At 31.6% G+C, this 20,462-nt stretch overlaps 1 protein-coding gene across 1 annotated transcript in view; it reads left to right on the forward strand.

Moving 5' to 3' along the window:
• The window catches only part of LOC145296659 (gamma-aminobutyric acid receptor alpha-like), a 774,217-nt gene that overhangs the window by 610,785 nt on the left and 142,970 nt on the right, over window positions 1-20,462 (forward strand). Inside the window, exon 5 of the mRNA XM_080142597.1 lies at window positions 4,182-4,300. Coding sequence (XP_079998723.1) covers window positions 4,182-4,300 — 119 coding nt within the window. The remainder of the gene's footprint in view (window positions 1-4,181; window positions 4,301-20,462) is intronic.

A 20,462-nucleotide genomic window follows, 5' to 3' on the forward strand; every position in this document is an offset into this window, starting at 1 on the left:
AAATGGATAGTCCTTAATCCGCGGAGTTTCGAAGAAATACTCTCCTTCTCATCAGAGGGTAGGAATTAGCAAAATGCGGGATCGGATTTTGCATGCAGAAGTATTTGATGAAACAACAAGTAAGTCAAAGATCTTAATTGAAAACAAAATAAGTTAAGCAGAGGGAATATGTAAAGAAAAAGGTGATTACACACGAATGGATAGTCTGGTGGAAGATAAAAAATCCAGTGACGGTAAAATCCAAATGTAAAACTTCAAGAAAATTAAAGAAGTTTTTTTATAATAGTCCATTTGATTGAGAAGGGAGTATTGTTAGAGTTAAGTTTTTTTTAAATTAAAGTGGTTAGAGAAGTTCCTTGGTTATTATTATTGTATATCGGCAATACTTCAACATTAATTATGAAAAGAATATCAAACCACATTTCTTCTTTTAACAACCATAATTCTAATAATAACCAAGGAACTTTTCTAACCACTTTAATTAAAAAACTAAACTCTAACAATACTCCCTTCTCAATCACATGGACTATTATAAAAAAAGGTAAGTCTTATACTCCAGGCTCTAAGTCATGTCACCTCTGCACAACCGAAGCTATAACTATAATTTCCTCCCTTCAAAGAAACAATATAAGAAATTCTAAAACTGAACTGATCTTTTTCTGTAAACATAAGTCCAAATTAATTATGACAATTTTGAAATTACATAGTTATTACTTTTACCCTTTATATAGATATAAAATATTTTTTATTTAACTTTTTTTTCTTTTTTTTTTTTTTATTACATTTTCACCCCAAACAAGGCAAATTGCCACTTTGGTGTAGGGGGCTACTATCAGGGGCAACAACTACTGGGGTACTATGTAGGGATTTGGGCAGCAAGGTGTCGGTTCACGTTACACTTGAACTTCTGCACGTCAGTACTGTTGGGGAAGCAGGGACCTGGAATGGAATTCCAGAGTCTTGCGGTTCTGGGGAAGAAACTATTGGAGTAAAAAGATATTTTACATCTAGGGACCTCTACAGTGTGGGGGTGGGATCTAGTAGCCTGTCGGGTTTGTCGAGGGTGCTCGCGTCGTGGGGGCACAAGTGATTGCAGTTCATCAGAGCATTCACCACTAAAATACTTGTAGAACAGGCAGAGGGATGCAACATTTCGTCGATGGGACAGAGGCTGAAGCTTAGATGCCAGTTCAGGGCCTATCAGATTTGCGACTCTCTTTTGAACCTTGTCAAGGAGCGAGAGACTAGTAGCAGATGCACCAGCCCAGATGTGGCAGCAATACTCCATACATGGGCGAATGGTGGCCTTATAGAGGTACAGAATACTTTCGGGTGTTAGTAGTTTTCTAGCACGGTATAGAGAGCCTACCTTTCTTGCAGCGGCCCTGGCAATGCCTTCAATGTAATTGTTCCAACTCATGTTTCCTGTGAACGTTAGGCCAAGGAGTTTGAAAGATGGACTCTCAGATAAAGAGTCGTTGGCCATTGCTATTGGTGGTAGAGAGGGTTTCTTGTAATTATTGAATGAAACTAGTTTAGTCTTGGCAGCATTGAACGCGACCAACCACTTTTGTCCCCATTCCACTACAGATTGGAGGTCTTCCTCTAGTGTTTCTGCCATTTCTTTAGAAATGTGTTCATTCGTCTTCCTGTCGTGTCTGCCATAGAGTGTAGTGTCATCAGCATATATACCCATCTCAGAGGCAATGTTGTCGGGGAGGTCATTTATGAATATCAGGAACAATAGAGGTCCAAGGATAGAACCCTGGGGCACTCCCGCATTTATATCATATTGTTTAGATGTGCGACCGTCGAGGACTACCTGGATTTTTCTCTTATCTAAGAAGGATTTAATTATGTTAAGTATTCTACCAGTGATACCGTATGATCTGATTTTACTGAGGAGACCCTCATGCCATACCCTGTCAAAAGCCTTAGATATATCTAGAGCTACCGCTCTGCCTTCCCCCGCTTTGTCCAGTGATTGGTATATACGTTCAGAGATCACGGTGAGGATGTCTGCTGTGGAACGGGCTTGTCTAAATCCATATTGTTTGTCAGTCAGTAGTTTAGCATCTGTAAGATGATGGACTAGAGCATGGTTAATTATGGTCTCAAATATTTTGGCAAAAAGTGGGAGGAGGCTAATGGGGCGATAATTTGATGGGTCTGTCCTTTCGCCAGAATTCTTGAATACTGGTACAACAGAAGCAGTTTTCCAACAGCCCGGAAAGCAAGCTTCATTAAGACATTTGTTGTAGAGTTTGGAGATAACTGGAGCTACTTCGGCTGAGCACTTTTTTAATAGCACAGCTGGGATAAGATCGGGTCCACATGCTTTTGAGGTGTCAAGGTTTTTTATGATAGCATGCACCTGAGCAGGGGTGGTTTTCAGATCGTCTAGTGTGGCGTCTGTCCGCATAGGAAAGTCAGGTAGGGGGTGGTTGGAAGGGTCCAGTGTGGAGTTTGAGGCAAACCGACTGGCAAGCATGTTAGCCTTGTCGGTTGCTGAGGAGACAACCTCGTGATTGTTGGTTAGTGGGGGAATTGTTGATTGCCCATTATTTACTACACTGTTGTAGATTTTCCAGAAGTCTCGAGTTCCTAGTTTTTGTGCTTCGATGCGCTTTTTAGTGGTTTCCGTAAATTCTCTCTTAGCTGTCGCTATTTCTTTCTTAACGTTATTTCTAGCTTCTATATACTTCAGTCTGTTTGAACTGGACTTATGTCGGTTAAACCTACGGTATGCATGCTGCTTTTGAGTAATGGCAGTTGCACAAGTCGACGTAAACCATTGGGGAGAGTGGAGCTTACTATAAAATTTCCGTTTATCGTTTTTCGACATACTTCTTAATACTTTATAATTTAATAATCCTTTATTTTAATTCTTTATCTCTTCTTTTCATGGCCGGTTTTTTATCTGCATTTTCTGTTTTATTCTTTAAACTTTCCTATCTATCTAATATATCAATCTACCCACACTTTCATATCTTGTATGTATATTACTTAAATTTTACTATATGAATTTACTTACTTTGTTTTCCTGAAATTGCAGATATCGGCCATCTTCTCCCCTTAAATAATTTTTATTTTTTTATTTTTATTCTTATTTTATTGTATTTTATTTTATTTTATATTATATATTATATTTTATATTTTATTTTTTATTATATTTTATTTTTTATTTATTTATTTATTCTTTATTTTCTATTTATTTATTTTATATTTATTTATTTATTTTTTATTTTCCTTTTTTTATTTTCATTTTAGTGTCGTTTAACAACTCTTGCTGACATTTATTAAGTTATGACCTGTACATTTCAGTTGACCTATATTATTTTGCCCTATATATATTTTCGCACCTTTAACATTTCCTGTCTGGGTCATTTTGACTTTTGTTTCCCTTTATTTTATATTTAACTTTATCATTTTTTTCTCTCCTTTCTCTTCCCAGATCTTTGTTATTTATACTTATGTCTCGAAAGTAGAGTGAAAAGCACATCTTATTTTTCTTTTATTAATATTATTTTTTTCCTTGTACACATTTTTGTGAATTATTCCATGGATTTCTGCCTTTGGATAATTATGGACCATCTTCTTCCAATTACGGGATTTCCTTGGATTTTACTTGCACAAATGGAAATTTTATTTAACTTTCTTGAAGTTTTACATTTGGATTTTACCGTCATTGGATTTTTTATCTTCCACCAGACTATCCATTCGTGTGTAATCACCTTTTTCTTTGCCATATTCCCTCTGCTTAACTTATTTTGTTTTCAAGTAAGATCTTTGACTTACTTGTTATTTCATCAAATACTTCTGCATGCAAAATCCGATTCCGCATTTTGCTAATTCCTACCCTCTGATGAGAAGGAGAGTATTTCTTCGAAACTCCGCGGATTAAGGACTATCCATTTATCTAGTGTTTCCTTTTCAGATTAAATATGTTTGAACTCATTTCAAAGTGTTTTTTAACATATTTTATAAACTGTTTGCTCATATATACATACATATATATATATATATATATATATATATATATATATATATATATATATATATATATATATATATACACAGAGATAGAGATAGAGAGAGAGAATGGAGGTATATTTTTGAGCGAACAATCTAAGAATTGAATATAATATATATCCGTATCACACTCTCTTTTTCTTCCGCAGTTGGTGCCTATTTTTCATCTGCGATGCATTGAAACTTGTTAGAAGGAAAAACAAAATGTCACACGTTCTCAACACAATGTTGGACGGATATGATAAACGGCTCCGCCCAGGATTTGGAGGTAAGAATTATGACATCATTTCCTTAGCATCTCACACAATCTTCCTGCCTTTCTCTTTCTGGCACATGCAGTATCTGATGCATTCCCTCGCCAGAACTAACCGCTCGAACTGGAACGCCTTTCGGAAGTTGAGTGTGAAATTTGCCATGTTTTCCCGCCTTTCTATACGTAAACGGTGTTCAATTCTAATGAGTTTTTATTCTTTGTTTTGTTAAAACACTACGCAATCTGTTTTTACCTCGCTTCATTGGTTTCTCAGCAGTTTTATTTGCATTAATCACACACACAAACACACACCCACACACACACATATATGATTAATATATATGATATGATTACAAAATAAATACTATAATTATATCAAAATATATCGAGATTTGAGAAAATTCAATATATTAGATAAAGCAGTTTTACTAATATGTATATTCCAAAGAAAAAAGTCTGTTCCTGAGAGTCGATAGAGTAAATGATTTTCCTAATAATCTTTTGTTTAAGTTTTGATTTATGAATAAACCTTGTGATTTATTCCATTGTGTGTGTGTTTGTGTATGTGTGTTTGTGTGTGTGTGTATATATATATATATATATACATATATACACACACAGACACATGTTATATGAGTTATGTGTCCATCAACGTTTCGTCTTTATTTCGAGACTTCCTCTGGATGAACGAAATAAAGAAAACAAAAACACCACTATAAATATTTGACAATTTTCTTGTGAGAAGTGTGACGCTATTCCATTTCAGCAAACGGAAAAAGACGTTTGAAATTCAAAGAAAAAGGACGGGGTTACGATGTTAAAGAGAGGGATATTTTTAATAACGTCATATAGCCGCTAATAACTTTTTAAAAGAATATATGACGCAGTTATTATTCTTTCTGGAAAAAATATCTCCGTTAAAATTCAAATATAGGTGTGAAACTGAAATGAAATGAGTGTGTTATTTCATGTACTTTATTGATTGAGATTACATGTATTACTTATTAGAGTAGGTGTTTCTATGGTCTGAAAGGGTAAATCTGTGTCTACAATAAAATTATGTTATTTTGATAGAAGTTTATTTATTAATTGCGCTACATTATAGAAACCTCCACGGTCTTTAATTGTGCTTGAATATTCGATAAGCGCTGATTCAAGAAGTCTCCTGCGCGGTTTATTTGAAATAAATTTAACTATTTTTGCTTGTTTGAAGTCAAAGGTATGATTATGCTGCAATAAATAAGAGAATAAGGCACTTAGAAAAATTGCTATTTTTTATAATTTACATGCTGATGGTGCCGCAGTATCAATTACCTTTACTCGACTTTTATAACGGCAGACGTATTTGCTTGTGAAGCCAAATGTATTCATATCTTTTTAGTGGTCACGTTCCGCCAGTAGAAACCTCTTGTATGGAACAGTTCATATTGGCTACAATGTGTTTACGGCCAGGTTCACTGGTGGCGATTGCTGCACATTTGTTACTGCCTCGTTGTCGATACAAACCGTATTTGTAGGCCTAACAGTGACGGCTTCCAATAATTTTTTCCGATCGATCCCCTACAACAGATCAAACCCAAATGATAAACCATGCACTATCAGAACATCGATCCTACAGGATTGTTTTCGTTTGTGGAAATGATTAACAATTTACTGCCACACACTTCAGGAGACACACGATATCAAGCCAGATATAGTAATATGAAACAAGCCCGAAAGAACTGAACTCATTATCGACGTCACAGTTCCAAATGACTTTGGCCCAAATTGAGTCGAACGGGAAAAGATAACAAAATATCAGGACGTAAAAAATTATCAAAAAACGACATGGTCTCTGAAAGAAATAAACATTATACCAGTTGTGACGGGGGCAAATGGCCTAATAAAAAAGAATCTTCAGAAATACTTAGAAGCAATCCCTGGTTACTATAACCCGGATATAGCTGAACCTTATCATAACAAAGTTATTTTACGTAAGGATCAGTTCATTTGGGGGCGTATCGTGCTCCACGAGTTTTGGAACGGGTGTCGGTTTATGTCATGCTTTGAACTGTTATCAGTAGAAAAAGAAGAAAAAAGAATGACTACTGTTGATATTAAGAGTGAACGTTTTTCCTGTTTTTACTGGGGGGAAAAAGTTATTAAATAATAATTTACTGATATAGTATTGTAGTGAAATAAATTAAGATTCATGCTGAGACTTTAGAAAGTGGATGATGTGGCGACCCTGCTTCCATTGTATATAGATTGCGATAATTTCCCTCTATTTTTAGATGAAAGAGAGCAACCAACTAGACGGAGCCCTTTGATCTCTTCAAACTAACAAAAGTAAAATAAAAATAATAACAATTGTGACTATGTCCTCCCTTGTTTTCTTTCAGGATTCGCCTCAACTAGAACCTACTATTGTATGTGAAAATCATGTGTTAATAAATTTCCAAACCGCATTAAATTAACATTAAGAAAATTAAAATTAAGTACGCCGAATTTATATCCTGATAGAGAGAAAAACTGGATGCCTTGTTCTCTGACTCGTTTGCCGAATTGTCCCGGGCTTTGCCGCATTTCTAGTAATGTGTTTTAGGTCTTAGGAAGTATCTTTTTATGTTATCTGTAGCAGGTTGCACCGTCGGGTTAGTACTGCTTTTTAGTAGAAACTGCAGCTTTACAGTGAAGTGGAAAGACGGTCGCAACCACATGTTGGATTTCGTCCAAAGTTGTTCTCGCTGTCAGCCGCCCATAGTGTCTCATGTTTTGGCAATTGTTGAAGTCTAATGGATATTGCATCAAATAACTCCGTAAGAAATGTTTGCTTTGTAAGCCACGTTAGACCAATTTACTCGAAAAACCGTCTAATGTTGTTTGCGTAAAGGTTTACCTTATTGTCGGCCTATCTGACCACGATAAACATCTTACAGGGTCTGTACGCGCCATCTATGAACATTGCTTTTAACTCTGCTTTTATATGTTTCAAGTCTAGTTGGTTGCTCTCTTTCATTTCAAAATAGAGGGAAATTATCGCAATCTATATATAATGGAAGCAGGGTCGCTACATCATCCACTTTCTAGTCTCAGCATGAATCTTAATTTATTTCACTACAATACTATATCAGTAAATGATTATTTAATAACTTTTTTCTCCCCAGTAAAAACAGGAAAAACGTTCACTCTTAATATCAGCAGTAGTCATTCTTTTTTTCTTCTTTTTCTACTGATAACAGTTCAAAGCATGACATAAACCGACACCCGTTTCAAACTCGTGGAGCACGATACCACGGCCACCGAGAGTAAGAAGAAGGCCTGGTAACTAAAAAATGCCAGCAAGCAATGTAGGTAAGATTTATCAGACTATCAGTACTATATCAGGGTCATTCAAAAAAGAGCAATAAAACATTTTTAAAAAAGAAAAAAGAACACAGTTCGATTAATACTGAAACAACCTTATTCAATATAAAATATAAATATTATCTATGTAAAATTAAGTAATTTTAAAGCAATATACAATTTAATACTGATAAAAATGAATTATGAATTTAGGAAACAAAGAATGAAATAACATATTAAACACCAACGATGAATAATTTTAAATGTGGAATCAAACGATAAATCGTTTTTAGAATGAAAACAAACGATTAATTACAATAAATTGAAATTAAACAAATAATTTAAATACAAACAAACAATAAAAGTTACTAGTGCAGAAATATTTTTTAATTTAATTTAGAGAAAAATCGGATGGGTTGAATGTTATATTTTGGAACTTTAGAAATTATTCGGACTAATGTTCTCATCTTGCGTGTTTATTTCACAATGTTTTATCATCGAATCTTGACTTCTCTTTTATTACATCCTCAGGTCGAAAATGATGTTCACATACCTAAAAACATAATTAAAGAAAACGTTCATACCATAATGTAAACTATTGTTAAAATCTAAAAACAGATAGTAAACAAACATTTACAATAATAATAATCACAGTGTAGTATCTGTTTTGATGCTACACTTCATTTGTTCTGTCCTCAGTCAGTGGAGGAGAAATCCTTCATGATTGTCACAATTTATATTTTATTTTTGTTCCTATTCAGAGTGCCCCTTTTGGGGGAGCTAGATTTTCCCACATTAAAAACCGACCTTGGGTCTAACTGTGCCCTCGTGGGGAGGCAAGTAAATAAATGTAAAAAACAATATTTTTGACAATTATTCTCATGTAAAAATTATTTGTTTATAATTTTAAAAAGAAACAATCAATTTTAATATAAAACGCTCAGTCACGGCTAATTTCATTAATAGTCGCGTGGTAAATAATTTTCAAAGCGACTTTAGAAAAAATATAGAACTTCAAAATAATTCGGAAATACTCAACGAAATGTTTTATTCATTACTTAAAAGACATTTTGACAATTATTCTCATGTAAAAAGTATGTGTTTATTATTTAATGAAGAAACAATCAATTTTAATATATAACGCTCAGTCATGGTTAATTTCATTAATAGCCGTGTGGTGAATAATTTTCAAACCGACTTTAGAAAAAAGTATAGAACTTCAAAATAATTCGGAAATACTAAATGAAAGGTTTTATTCATTACTAAAAAGACATTTTGACAATTATTCTCATGTAAAAATTATTTGTTTATGATTTTCAAAACTAAAACAAAATTAAATTAAATTTTCAACCTTCCTGATAGACTTTTTAGCCTCATAAGAAAATAAACAGTTAAAAATATCAACATAATATTTGCTGTATTAGCAATAGTATTGTTTCTTTAATTTATATTAACAATGTTATTAAACGTTATGAAAGTACTTTAATTTATATTAACAATGTTATTAAACGTTATGAAAGTACTTTAATTTATATTAACAATGTTATCAAACGTTATGAAAGTACTTTAATTTATATTAACAATGTTATCAAACGTAAGAAAGTACTTTAATTTATATTAACAATGTTATCAAACGTTATGAAAGTACTTTAATTTATATTAATAATGTTATCAAACGTTATGAAAGTACTTGAATACAGTTCTAATTAAATACACGTTTAATTATTAACAAATAACATTACTTACTTTACTATATTTCGTTGGAATAAAAATCTTCCCTTCTAATGGTACGTATTTTAATTGAGAAAATTTAGGAAAAGAAATGTATGTACTTTGAGGCCTTTTAGATAATTTCCTCGGTAATTTGGAACAGCGTAAGAATACACCATGTTATCAAACTGAAAACCAGAGGAAACTGCTCCTGACAGCCTAGACCCTATACCTACAACTGAATCTGATAATGACATCACGCTGTCATGTGCATCCTCCTTCTTTACTCTCGGTAGCCACGACGATACGTCCCCAAACGAACTGATCCTTACGTAAAATTACTTTGTTATGATAAGGTTCAACGATATCTGGATTATAGTAACCGTTCAACACATAGGAAAGATATAGATTAGTCACCACAGTACGATAGTGTAGCAGTTTTCAGAATAAAGCGACTAAGTACAATAGCTTGCTTGATTAGTTAAGCCAAGAAAAATTATAAAAAAAATTAAAATAGGAAGTTTACGATGAGGTTTCTAAAGGCAGTCTAAATTATTTAAATACGAAAAATATTTTGCAGTAAAAAAATATTGTAACGATAATAAATCAAACGAGTTAATATTCGTTAAGTAGAATAAAATGTAACAAATAGTTTTAAAGCCAATTTATAATGTTTACAATAAACAAAGGATTGACCTGTTTACGTAAAGTGATTAATCAAAAAAGAACAAAGACATATTTTTCATATATACACGTAAACACAAATAAATACGAATCTGTAAGTGACAGAGAGGAAGAGAAAGAGAGAAAGAGAGAGAGAGTAGAGCTGAGTAATCTGGGATATTAGCTCGAGGAAAAATGTCTCCCGCGTTCTTGGAGCTTTAAGGGGCGCATTTAGTAAAATAGAGAAATCTAGATAAACGGTGTAATAGGGAAGCTGCAAACCCGTGGCCATATAGGATAAAGTAATATAAAAATAACTAGATATCTCCTGATGTTCTTTCGGATGGAAGTATTTCATTTACACTGTTTCAAGTCCAGTTGCCAACAACTGGAGAAAATGGATACTAACAGAAGGTATTCTCCTTTCGTCTGATCGCCACGCAGACAAGAATATGGTTATTTGCATATGTAAACGCACACACACACATACATTCACACAGAAGAAGATCAGACGCTATCTTTTACATATATTTTTCCATTGACACGCCTGGTGTCTGTATATACACTACTACACTCAATTTACAGCTTTTACACGTTTATATGAACACGTTTATATATTACAGATACCAGGCCTGTCTCTCTTGAAATATATGCATAACAGACAGCGCCTGATCTTCTAAAGGATACTCTCAGGTATGCTAAATTTTCTAGCACGTTTGAGGAACCCCACCTTCTTTGGCACCAGCTTTGGCAATTTATTCGCTTTATTTGTTCAAATTCATGTTATCTGTGAATGTTTATTAGGGGAGTTTGATTGATGAGCTCTAAGGTAGTGTGATATTTACTATGGAAGTCTTTTGTGATATTTACCTTACTGTTGGTTAAAAGAATTTCAGAATTACCAATCTAAATATGTATTGGAAACCAAATCACATCTAAAACGACAAATTCATGCAAGCAGGAGAATTTAACAAAATCTGGATCAAGCAAGAAATCACTTTTTAATAAGAACCTTTCCTATCCTAAAAGTTTCCAGGGTGAAATTGGACGAATGTAAAAACGAAAAATCCCGAATACTGAAAGAAATGTGAAACATAAAGAAAGATGTACACTGTAAGTCCAAATAATTATATTACCAATAATTACAAGATCACTCATCACAGTTCGGCAAAATATAAAAACTAAAAAATGAAGGCAAGAATTGATTTACAAAAATTTGGAAAAATACTATAAAATTCGATATAGGAAGTCCGACCGCAAAATAAAAACAAAACAGAGTGCTAAATATGGACTAAAATTGACTGAAACAGAAGTTTTATGAGAAATATAAAGAAATATATGAATAAAAAAATTGTTAGAAAAAATTCTCATATTTAAACGAACAAAACGAAAAAAGATCGCTCGACTATGAATATTGATTCATGTGCGCATGCGATTAGCTAATTATATTATAAATAAATTTATATATCGTTGTCTTTATACTGATTTCATTTTATTTATTCCCGATTCTTCGTAAATAAAATAGAATCGATTTTACGAAATTACTTTTGAGTTCGATGAGTTTCACTGCCAAACTTTGGTAATTTGATAGAAAATGATCGTTCATAATAACAGTGGTTTAAACACAACGAGCAGATAAATATTAAATGTCATCTTAGGTTAGTTGAACTTTTATTTTAAACATTTTCAATTTGTACATATATATATATATATATATATATATATATATATATATATATATATATATGAGAATAATGGAAGCAGTAGTACAACGAAATAGAGAAATAAAAAAAAGAACAAACCGAGTTATGTGTTTCATTTATATATAGAGAGAAAGAAAAAAGAGAGAAAGAGAAATAAAAATATATATCTAAATGTAAAATTGAATAGCTTAAAACATAAGTTAGTCGTAGGTTTCGTCGTCATACGACTCATTAGCACAGCTAAAAAGGGCGAGGGTCGAGCCCAACTCCTTGGAGTTTTGAGTCTAGCGTTCTTTCAATGAGTCAATTCCCGTACTTTTGTCGTTGTCATTTCTTTGTTTATTTTGCCTGTGGGACTGTTTTGTGGGGATTGCATAGACTAATTTGAATGGTATTTTAGAAATCTAACTAATCACGTAATGCTTTATCATCATCATTGGTCAATTGTAAACCAATCACAGATAGAAAACGATCTTAAGATAATTTCACAAACAAGATATAAGGATCGTCTTAATTGCATCTTGAACGAGGTAGAAATTGATTTTATAGAATCAGAAAGAAATACATGACGGACAAAGAGTTGAGGTAGGCTTCGTAATATGTAACATTGAGAGTTTGCTTCTTTGCAAACAAGTGCGAGTTGAAGAATGATTTTTATCATAAAACGATTCCATAAAATGAAGCGTTATTCTTTGCGGAAATGTTCACTTGCTTATTATTTGTATGCAGCCGATCGTTCGTTTTAATATTACGACATTATTAATAAAAACAGTAACACATTTGTGATATATATATATATGGAGGGGGCTGTTCCTTTTACTTTTTTTATTCGCTTATTCTAGGAAACTACGGCGCCGATTTAACTGAAATTTTGCACGAACTTTTGTTATAATGTGGTGCAAGAAACTAAGTAGTAAAGCATCTGTGTAACGTGGTTGTTAAATTTTACACAAACCCAACCTTATGAATAAAAGTCTCGCCAATAAACAAAAAAATCTACACGAGTTTGTTTTATTTATTACCGATCGTTTCCTCACCAAGCAATGGACGCATAGTTTTAAAATCAACGCCGTAAAATCGCATTCTTGTTTTTCTTATTGGCGTGAATTAACAGTTTGCTGTTTGTTTGTTTGTGTTTTTTATTTTTATTTTTGTCAACATGTGTTCTGTGTAATTCGTCTAACGGTCCACAGTCGCCTGACAATCTTGCAAAAGATCGGACGATTAACATCTTGCTTAAAAGTTCCCTTTTCACGGGCACGTAGTTAAAAGTTATTGTTGCACAAACACGTACTATTTTTCCTCCTTTATTGTCCTTTTTTCTCTGATACCGGTGAGTCGTTACATTCACACAACGGCTTCGTTATTTGTATGCGTATCAGTGGTTTCGTAATATCATGTTCATGCCTAGTTAAGGATTCATAATGATTAACAGCGATTTGTATTCAATATAAAAATGTGCACACATTTAACCATATTCAATCGTCAAATTGGCTTAAAGTATTCATTCTAAGTCAATAATTTTACCTCTTTTAAACTGGCTAAAATCTATTATCTAGCTATATCTATATTTAACCATCTATATACATATTAATATGTGTGCATACAAAAGTGGTATAAGTGATATAGTCAGTAAAAAATAACAACAATACAAAGTTCATTGTAAATAAATAACAATACAAAGTTCATTGTAAATAAACAAAAATACAAATTTCAGTGCAAATAAGCAAAAATACAAATTTCATTGTAAATAAACAAAAATACAAATTTCATATAAATTTCATATATCGTATAAGCAAAAATACAAATTTCATTGTAAATAAACAAAAATACAAATTTCATTGCAAATAAATAAAACTACAAAGTTCATTGTAAATAAACAAAAAACAAATTTCATTGCAAATAAACAACACTACAAATTTCATTGTAAATAAACAAAAAAAAACAATTTCATTGTAAATAAACAAAACTACAAAGTTCATTGTAAATAAACAAAAATACAAATTTCATTGTAAATAAACAACAATACAAAGTTCATTGTAAATAAACAAAAGTACAAATTTCATAGTAAATAAACAAAAATACAAATTCATTGTAAATAAACAAAAATACAAATTCATTGTAAATAAACAATAATACAAATTTCATTGTAAATAAACTCCATACAAATTTCATTGTAAATAAACAACAATACAAAGTTCATTGTAAATAAACACCATGCAAAGTTCATTGTACATAAACAAAAATAAACATTTCATTGTTTAATACAAAGCTCATTGTAAATAAACAACAATACAAAGTTCATTGTAAATAAACAACAATACAAAGTTCATTGTAAATAACAACAATACATAGTTCATTGTAAATAAACAAAAATACAAAGTTCATTGTAAATAAACAACAATACAAAGTTCATTGTAAATAAACATAAATACAAATTTCATTGTAAATAAACACAATACAAATTCATTGTAAATAAACAAAAATACAAAGTTCATTATAAATAACAACAATACAAAGTTCATTGTAAATAAACAAAAATACAAAGTTAATTGTAAATAACAACAATACAAATTTCATTGTAAATAATCACAATACAAATTCATTGTAAATAACAACCATACAAAGTTCATTGTAAATAAACAAAAATACAAAGTTCATTGTAAATAAACAAAAATACAAAGTTCATTGTAAATAAACAAAAATACAAATTCATTGTAAATAAACAAAAATACAAAGTTCATTGTAAATAAAAAATAATCACTCACTTATATATGACGGTGTTTACATAAAGCAAATATCGTTCACCCTTTGGCTAAGTGGTTGAATTCGCCAACTACCTACTCGAATATCTTGATTGGGTGTGATTACTAAACCTCTTGCAATGAAAATCTGTGATACATCGAAGCAGTTTGTATTTTGATGCCTACATAGACATGTTTGCATGTGCTCAAAAATTCTCAGTGCACCTGTTTTACAAGTGAAGTGTAGGCAATAAAAACCATTTCACATAAATATCTTAGAAATGTAATAAAATGTTTTAATAGGAATTGATATTACAAAGTAGGCTCTCGAGATTACTTGCAAATTGGAAAATTCATAAAACATTGGAATGTATATCTTCAAACAAATATAAACAAATATAAGACGTCATATTTATTATGCTGCTTTAAGAAAATATATAATTGAACAAGACAAGAATATTTAAACAAAAAGGAAAGAAAAGTAAATAAATCGATAATTATATATTTTCTTTGTGTTTCTCTGTTCCATGTTTTCTCATAAATTGATGGCTGATCTAGCTAAAATCAAATATTCACCTTTCTTATGATAAGATGCAGCGAACTGGTATGTATGGTATCCGTCCAATGCACAGGTAGTAATTAGTAGGAACTACTCACCACAATACGACATTTACTCTTGACAGTTTTTTGCGGATACCACTCAGACGATGGGGTTGAAATATTGTATGGATTTTTCTCATGAAATAGTGAAGCGAACTAAATCTTATAGAATCTGTTGGATGGATTAATATGAATTAACATATAAATATTATCTATTCCAACATCAGCACAAATTTTAACCATATTAAACCATCAATTTTTCATAAAGCACTCAGTGTACAGCAACAGTGATAACATTTGTTCCTTTTTTCTGCTAAACTTCAGTGATATATATATATATATATATATATATCGTACACACACGTACACACATATATATATACATAATCCACACACACGCACACACGCATATATATATATATATATACATATATATATATATGTATATATATATATATATATATATGTATATATATATATACGGAGAGAGAGTATTTTTAGAGACGGCGACTTTGCCTTGCCATCTCTATTTCTTTTATTGCAATTTTGACAAATATAACTAATTTGATTTCGGCTTCGTTTGGCAATTCATTATGAAGGAACTGACACCAGAACAGTGTATGCGAATTGCACTTATATAACAAAGTTAATTTATTTTCACCTTAAACGAACTCAAGATAGAACCATTAAAAGCTAAACACCTGCCAACAAAAGTGGGTACGCTTCTTAGGTAAAGTTGTTAACATAAACATACACCAAATCAACTGTCAATATTTTGTGTGGCCACCATTATTATCCAGCACTGCTTTTACTCTCCTAGGTTTAGCAGTTAATCACTGGAATGTTCTTCCACTCCTCTGTGTCAACGTTGCGATGCTGCATATATTTGAGATTTTGCGCACCTTTATATGTATAGGGTATATTACGATTGCAATCTTTCATTTTATCAAAATTTGTTGAACAAACTAAATTTCCTCGCTTAATTTTAAATAATTTAATTTTTTTTAAATTCAAATTTGGTAATGAAAAATAATCTATTATTTTTTAAATTCGAATTTTCATAGTGAAAAATAATCTATACGCATCACTAGCAGTGTCAGAAATTTCGTGAAAATAGTGAATAATTCCACCCCATCTTTCCAAGCTTATAACTCCTCGAAAAATGTAATCCAAGCCCTAATTTTTTTTCAATTAACGGAGCAAGGACCAAGGTTTTATTAAAAAAAAACAATGTGTTTTTTTTAAAAAAAGGTTTTAAACTTCGGACTTTACAGGTAAATTTCTAAAATAGGGATTTTTTTTTTGTTTTAAATTTGAATATATTATTTATTGACCTTTTCTCTTCAACTTGTGATATATAAAACTATTAAACATAAATTAATTATTTACTTTTTAATAGACATTTCAAAATGAGAGGCGTGAATTATTCGACCCCCTGTCTTTCCAAGCGTATAACTCCTCGAAAAATGTAATTCAAGCCCTAATTTTTTTCAATTAAAGGAGCAAGGACCAAGGTTTCATTAAAAAAAACAAAAACAAAAACAATGTTTTTTTTTTTTTAAAAAGGTTTTAAACTTCGGACTTTACAGGTAAATTCCTAAAAAAGGGATTTTTTTGTTTTAAATTTGAATATATTATTTATTGACCTTTTCTCTTCAATTTGTGATATATAAAACTATTAAACATAAATTAATTATTTACTTTTTAAGAGAAACTTGAAAATGTGTGACACTTACACAAATGGGGGGGGCGTGAATTTAAAAAAAAACGTTTGTCTAAAATATTATATTCGGTTTATTGAAAAGAACATAAAATTTCATATTGACCCTGAAAATATCGTAAAAATAGAATCAATAGAAAAATTTTGATAGATTTTTAAAGTTTAAAAATTGAAAAATATTGAGTTCGGAAAATTCATTACTGTTTTTAAAAAAAATATTTCTATTACTTTTAAAACAACTGTAATAGTTTATTTTGGAAGTGTAATCCATAAAGAAAATAAATAACCCACTTTTAACAGAGAAATTACGAGATTTTTATATTTTATTCGCAGTTTCGTGTTAGGGGTGTCAAAAATTCCTACAAAAATTCTGATACTGCTAACGCATCACTAAGTAAGATAAACGTCAAAATTACTAGAACTGCACTAGAGTCTTTTGATGAATAATTCAATTAACATTGATTTCCTACCTGTTTTTTTTTTAATTTCCTTTGTTCTTAAACGTTTTTCATACGTTTTGGTCCCTTGAAAATAATTCCACAAAGAATTAAAAACGTTAACGATACATATGAAATATACATTATTTGAGTTTTTTGACAAAAAGATCATTAGGAAAATTGATTCTAAAACCGTATAATCAAGCCGAAGTATTCTCTATTGTTCATAAATTTGCTTGAACACACACACACGCGCGTGTACACATATAATAATATGTATATATATATATATATATATATATATATATATATATATATATAAATGTATATATATGTATATATATATATATATATTTATATATCAAGAAAAGGATACACATATATAGATATATGTTTGTATTTTAAATAAAAGTTTCTTTTCGAATATAAGTATTAACAACATTAATTTCCTTCAAATAGTTCATTAATGCAGTACTAAAGCTAAAATACTTTTACGAGGAGCGTACAATAAGTAATGCCCCTGACCCACTCCCCATAGAAGTAGAGTAACGAAACTTGGCACAGTTGTTAGTCTTTCTTTACATAGGAACCACCCAGAGTTATGCATTTTTCCCATCGTTTGATGCAGCTCTGGAGACCGTTTTTTGTAGAACACCCATGGTTGGTCCTCCAACCACGACGTGTCTTCAGAAATCATCTGACTTTATCTGGAAAACGCTTACCTTTCTAAAACAACTTCATGGCTGGGAAGAGGTGAAAGAGGGTGCAAGGTCAGGAGAGTAGGGAGGATTGGGTGTTTTATAATCACCCACACGTGCTTCTGATCTGGCGACATGCGAGTTGTGGAACGGAGCGTTGTCCTGCAGGACGAGGGTACCTTTGCTGATCTTGCCCTGCCTCTTGATTTTGATAGCTTCCCTTAATTTCCTCATAAGTGAAGCATAATAGACTCCTGTAATTGTGATACCCTTTGCCAGAAAATCTGTCATCACTACTCCGTCCTGGTCCCATAAGACTGTGAACATGACACAATGTGAACATGCTTTGGAGGTGGTGACTTCAAGTGATTCCACTGCCTTGACTGGGCTTTGGTCTCTGGATCGTAGTGATGGACCCAGGTTTCATCCTGGTTAATCAGACTTTTGAAAAACTTTGACACATCTCCAAATTCATCCGCGAGCACTAGACGCGTTCTCCCTTCTGGAATGGTGTCAGCAACCTGGAAATCCATCTGATAGACACCTTATGGACATGAATGAGTTTCCACGGGCCCTGTACTAATCTTGACATCTTGGGCTATTTGGCGAATAGTAATGCGTCGATCTTCCAAAATAACAGCCTCAACTTGACGGACAGATGCTTCATCAATGGCAGAAGGGGAGCGACCAGGTCTGGGGGCTGTTTCCACAGACTTCCGGTCATGTTTAAATTCACGATTTCAGCGTTTTACAAGGTTATATGATGGGGCATTATCACCATAAGTTTCTTTCATTTCATCAAAGGTCTCCTGTGGTGTGCATCCTTTCAAATACAAAACCCGAATCACTGCTCGAGATTCAACAGGCTCCATTTCACACCTAACTCAGTTCAAACACCTGTAAAACAGAAACCACAATTAGTTTAGAGTTGTCATTTGCCAGATAATCCCTAGAGACAAAAATCATTGCACATACAAAATTTCAGCTAGATCGGCTAAAGTTTCGTTCATTTATGCAACCAGATATAGGTAGCAGTGTCGTTCAAAAGAACAAAACATATCTAAAACCGGATGGTTGTAGAAATAGCCTGGAAAAATGTCGGGAAAACTTTATATTCAAAGTCTATGAACAACGCTGTTAGTACATTTGACTTCCGGCTTTGGTCATTTTGTTTTGCTTTGAACGGAATGATGACGAATGAGCTGGATAAGATAAGGAGGACAGAGAAATTCATTATATTTTATATAACATTATTAATTATTAGTGTGATTAAATTCGTACATTTTTTCCTAAATTATGATAACGATATATATTCTTATCTATTTATAAAAGAATCTCAGAAATCATGCACATCCACAAATTATATGTATATATATATATATATGTATGTATGTATGTATGTATGTATGTGTGTGTATTGCAGTAAAGTTCGACGATGATGAAAAAGATAACGAAATAGTTTATATTTTATTATTTTTTGCAATAGTTAAGATTTCCCAAATCTTCAAGGTTTGTCACATTAAAGGTCGGTGAAACCCTTAATCATGTGTTAATGAATAAATTTTATGTGAGTGAAAATAAAATCCGACTTTAAAATGGTAAATGTAATACGAAAAATGTATAAAGATAAATATATGTATTTATATATATATATATATTTGTTTATAAGAGAATCCCAGAAATCCATAGACATCTGAACATCGCACGCACACACACACACACACACACACACACATATATATATATATATGTATATATATATATATATATATATATATATATACATTTAGTTTCCAAATCTGATATATATATATATATATATATATATATATATATATATATATATATATATATATATATATTCTTTTTGGAATATATGTTGTGCATTTCAATAATAAATTTGTAACTAGAAAATACACTTCCGATAACTTGGATATCTATTCTTAACACATTTTTCTGAGGTAACAGATATTGTAGGCGTTTACCTTTTGAAAGAATTTAAACATAATTTTAAACAAATCTAAATTCTCTATAGCACCTTCTATTTCTCAAAGAATTCCTTCGCTTTTGCAGACAAAAACTTCCTACCAAAATGCAATCTTCTTCAATACATTTTAAAAATTCAAGGTATAATGGAAATTACAATATAACGATAATAACCCCGTACCTGCCGTCTAGCATCAGTATTTGCGCATAACATTACTTAAAATAAATCATATTCCAAAAAAAACAATCTACTCCGCTGAATAATAACTGTAATAACCAACCGCTTTGCCAACTATAATGCAATAATCATAATAATCCAAACCCCTGCAACGTCTTAGGAAAAAGAAAAATATTTGGTTTAACCCCACTTCAGCTCACATGTAAAAACAAATATACTAAAGGATTTTTTAAGATAGCAGAAAATTATTTTAAGCAACCACTTAGATAGTTCCATATTTAATAACAAAAATCCTATTAAAATTTCCTATTCTACATTATCCAATCCAGCAAAGACGATAATAGCATCGAACAACAAAATAAAATTAGCTGAGACCACCTCTTTCCCCTTCAGGCCAATAACTAATTGCAGTTG

The sequence above is a fragment of the Euprymna scolopes genome, chromosome 17 (assembly GCF_053919585.1).
Source record: "Euprymna scolopes isolate OS-2025 chromosome 17, ASM5391958v1, whole genome shotgun sequence".
In the NCBI taxonomy this organism is placed as follows: domain Eukaryota; kingdom Metazoa; phylum Mollusca; class Cephalopoda; order Sepiida; family Sepiolidae; genus Euprymna; species Euprymna scolopes.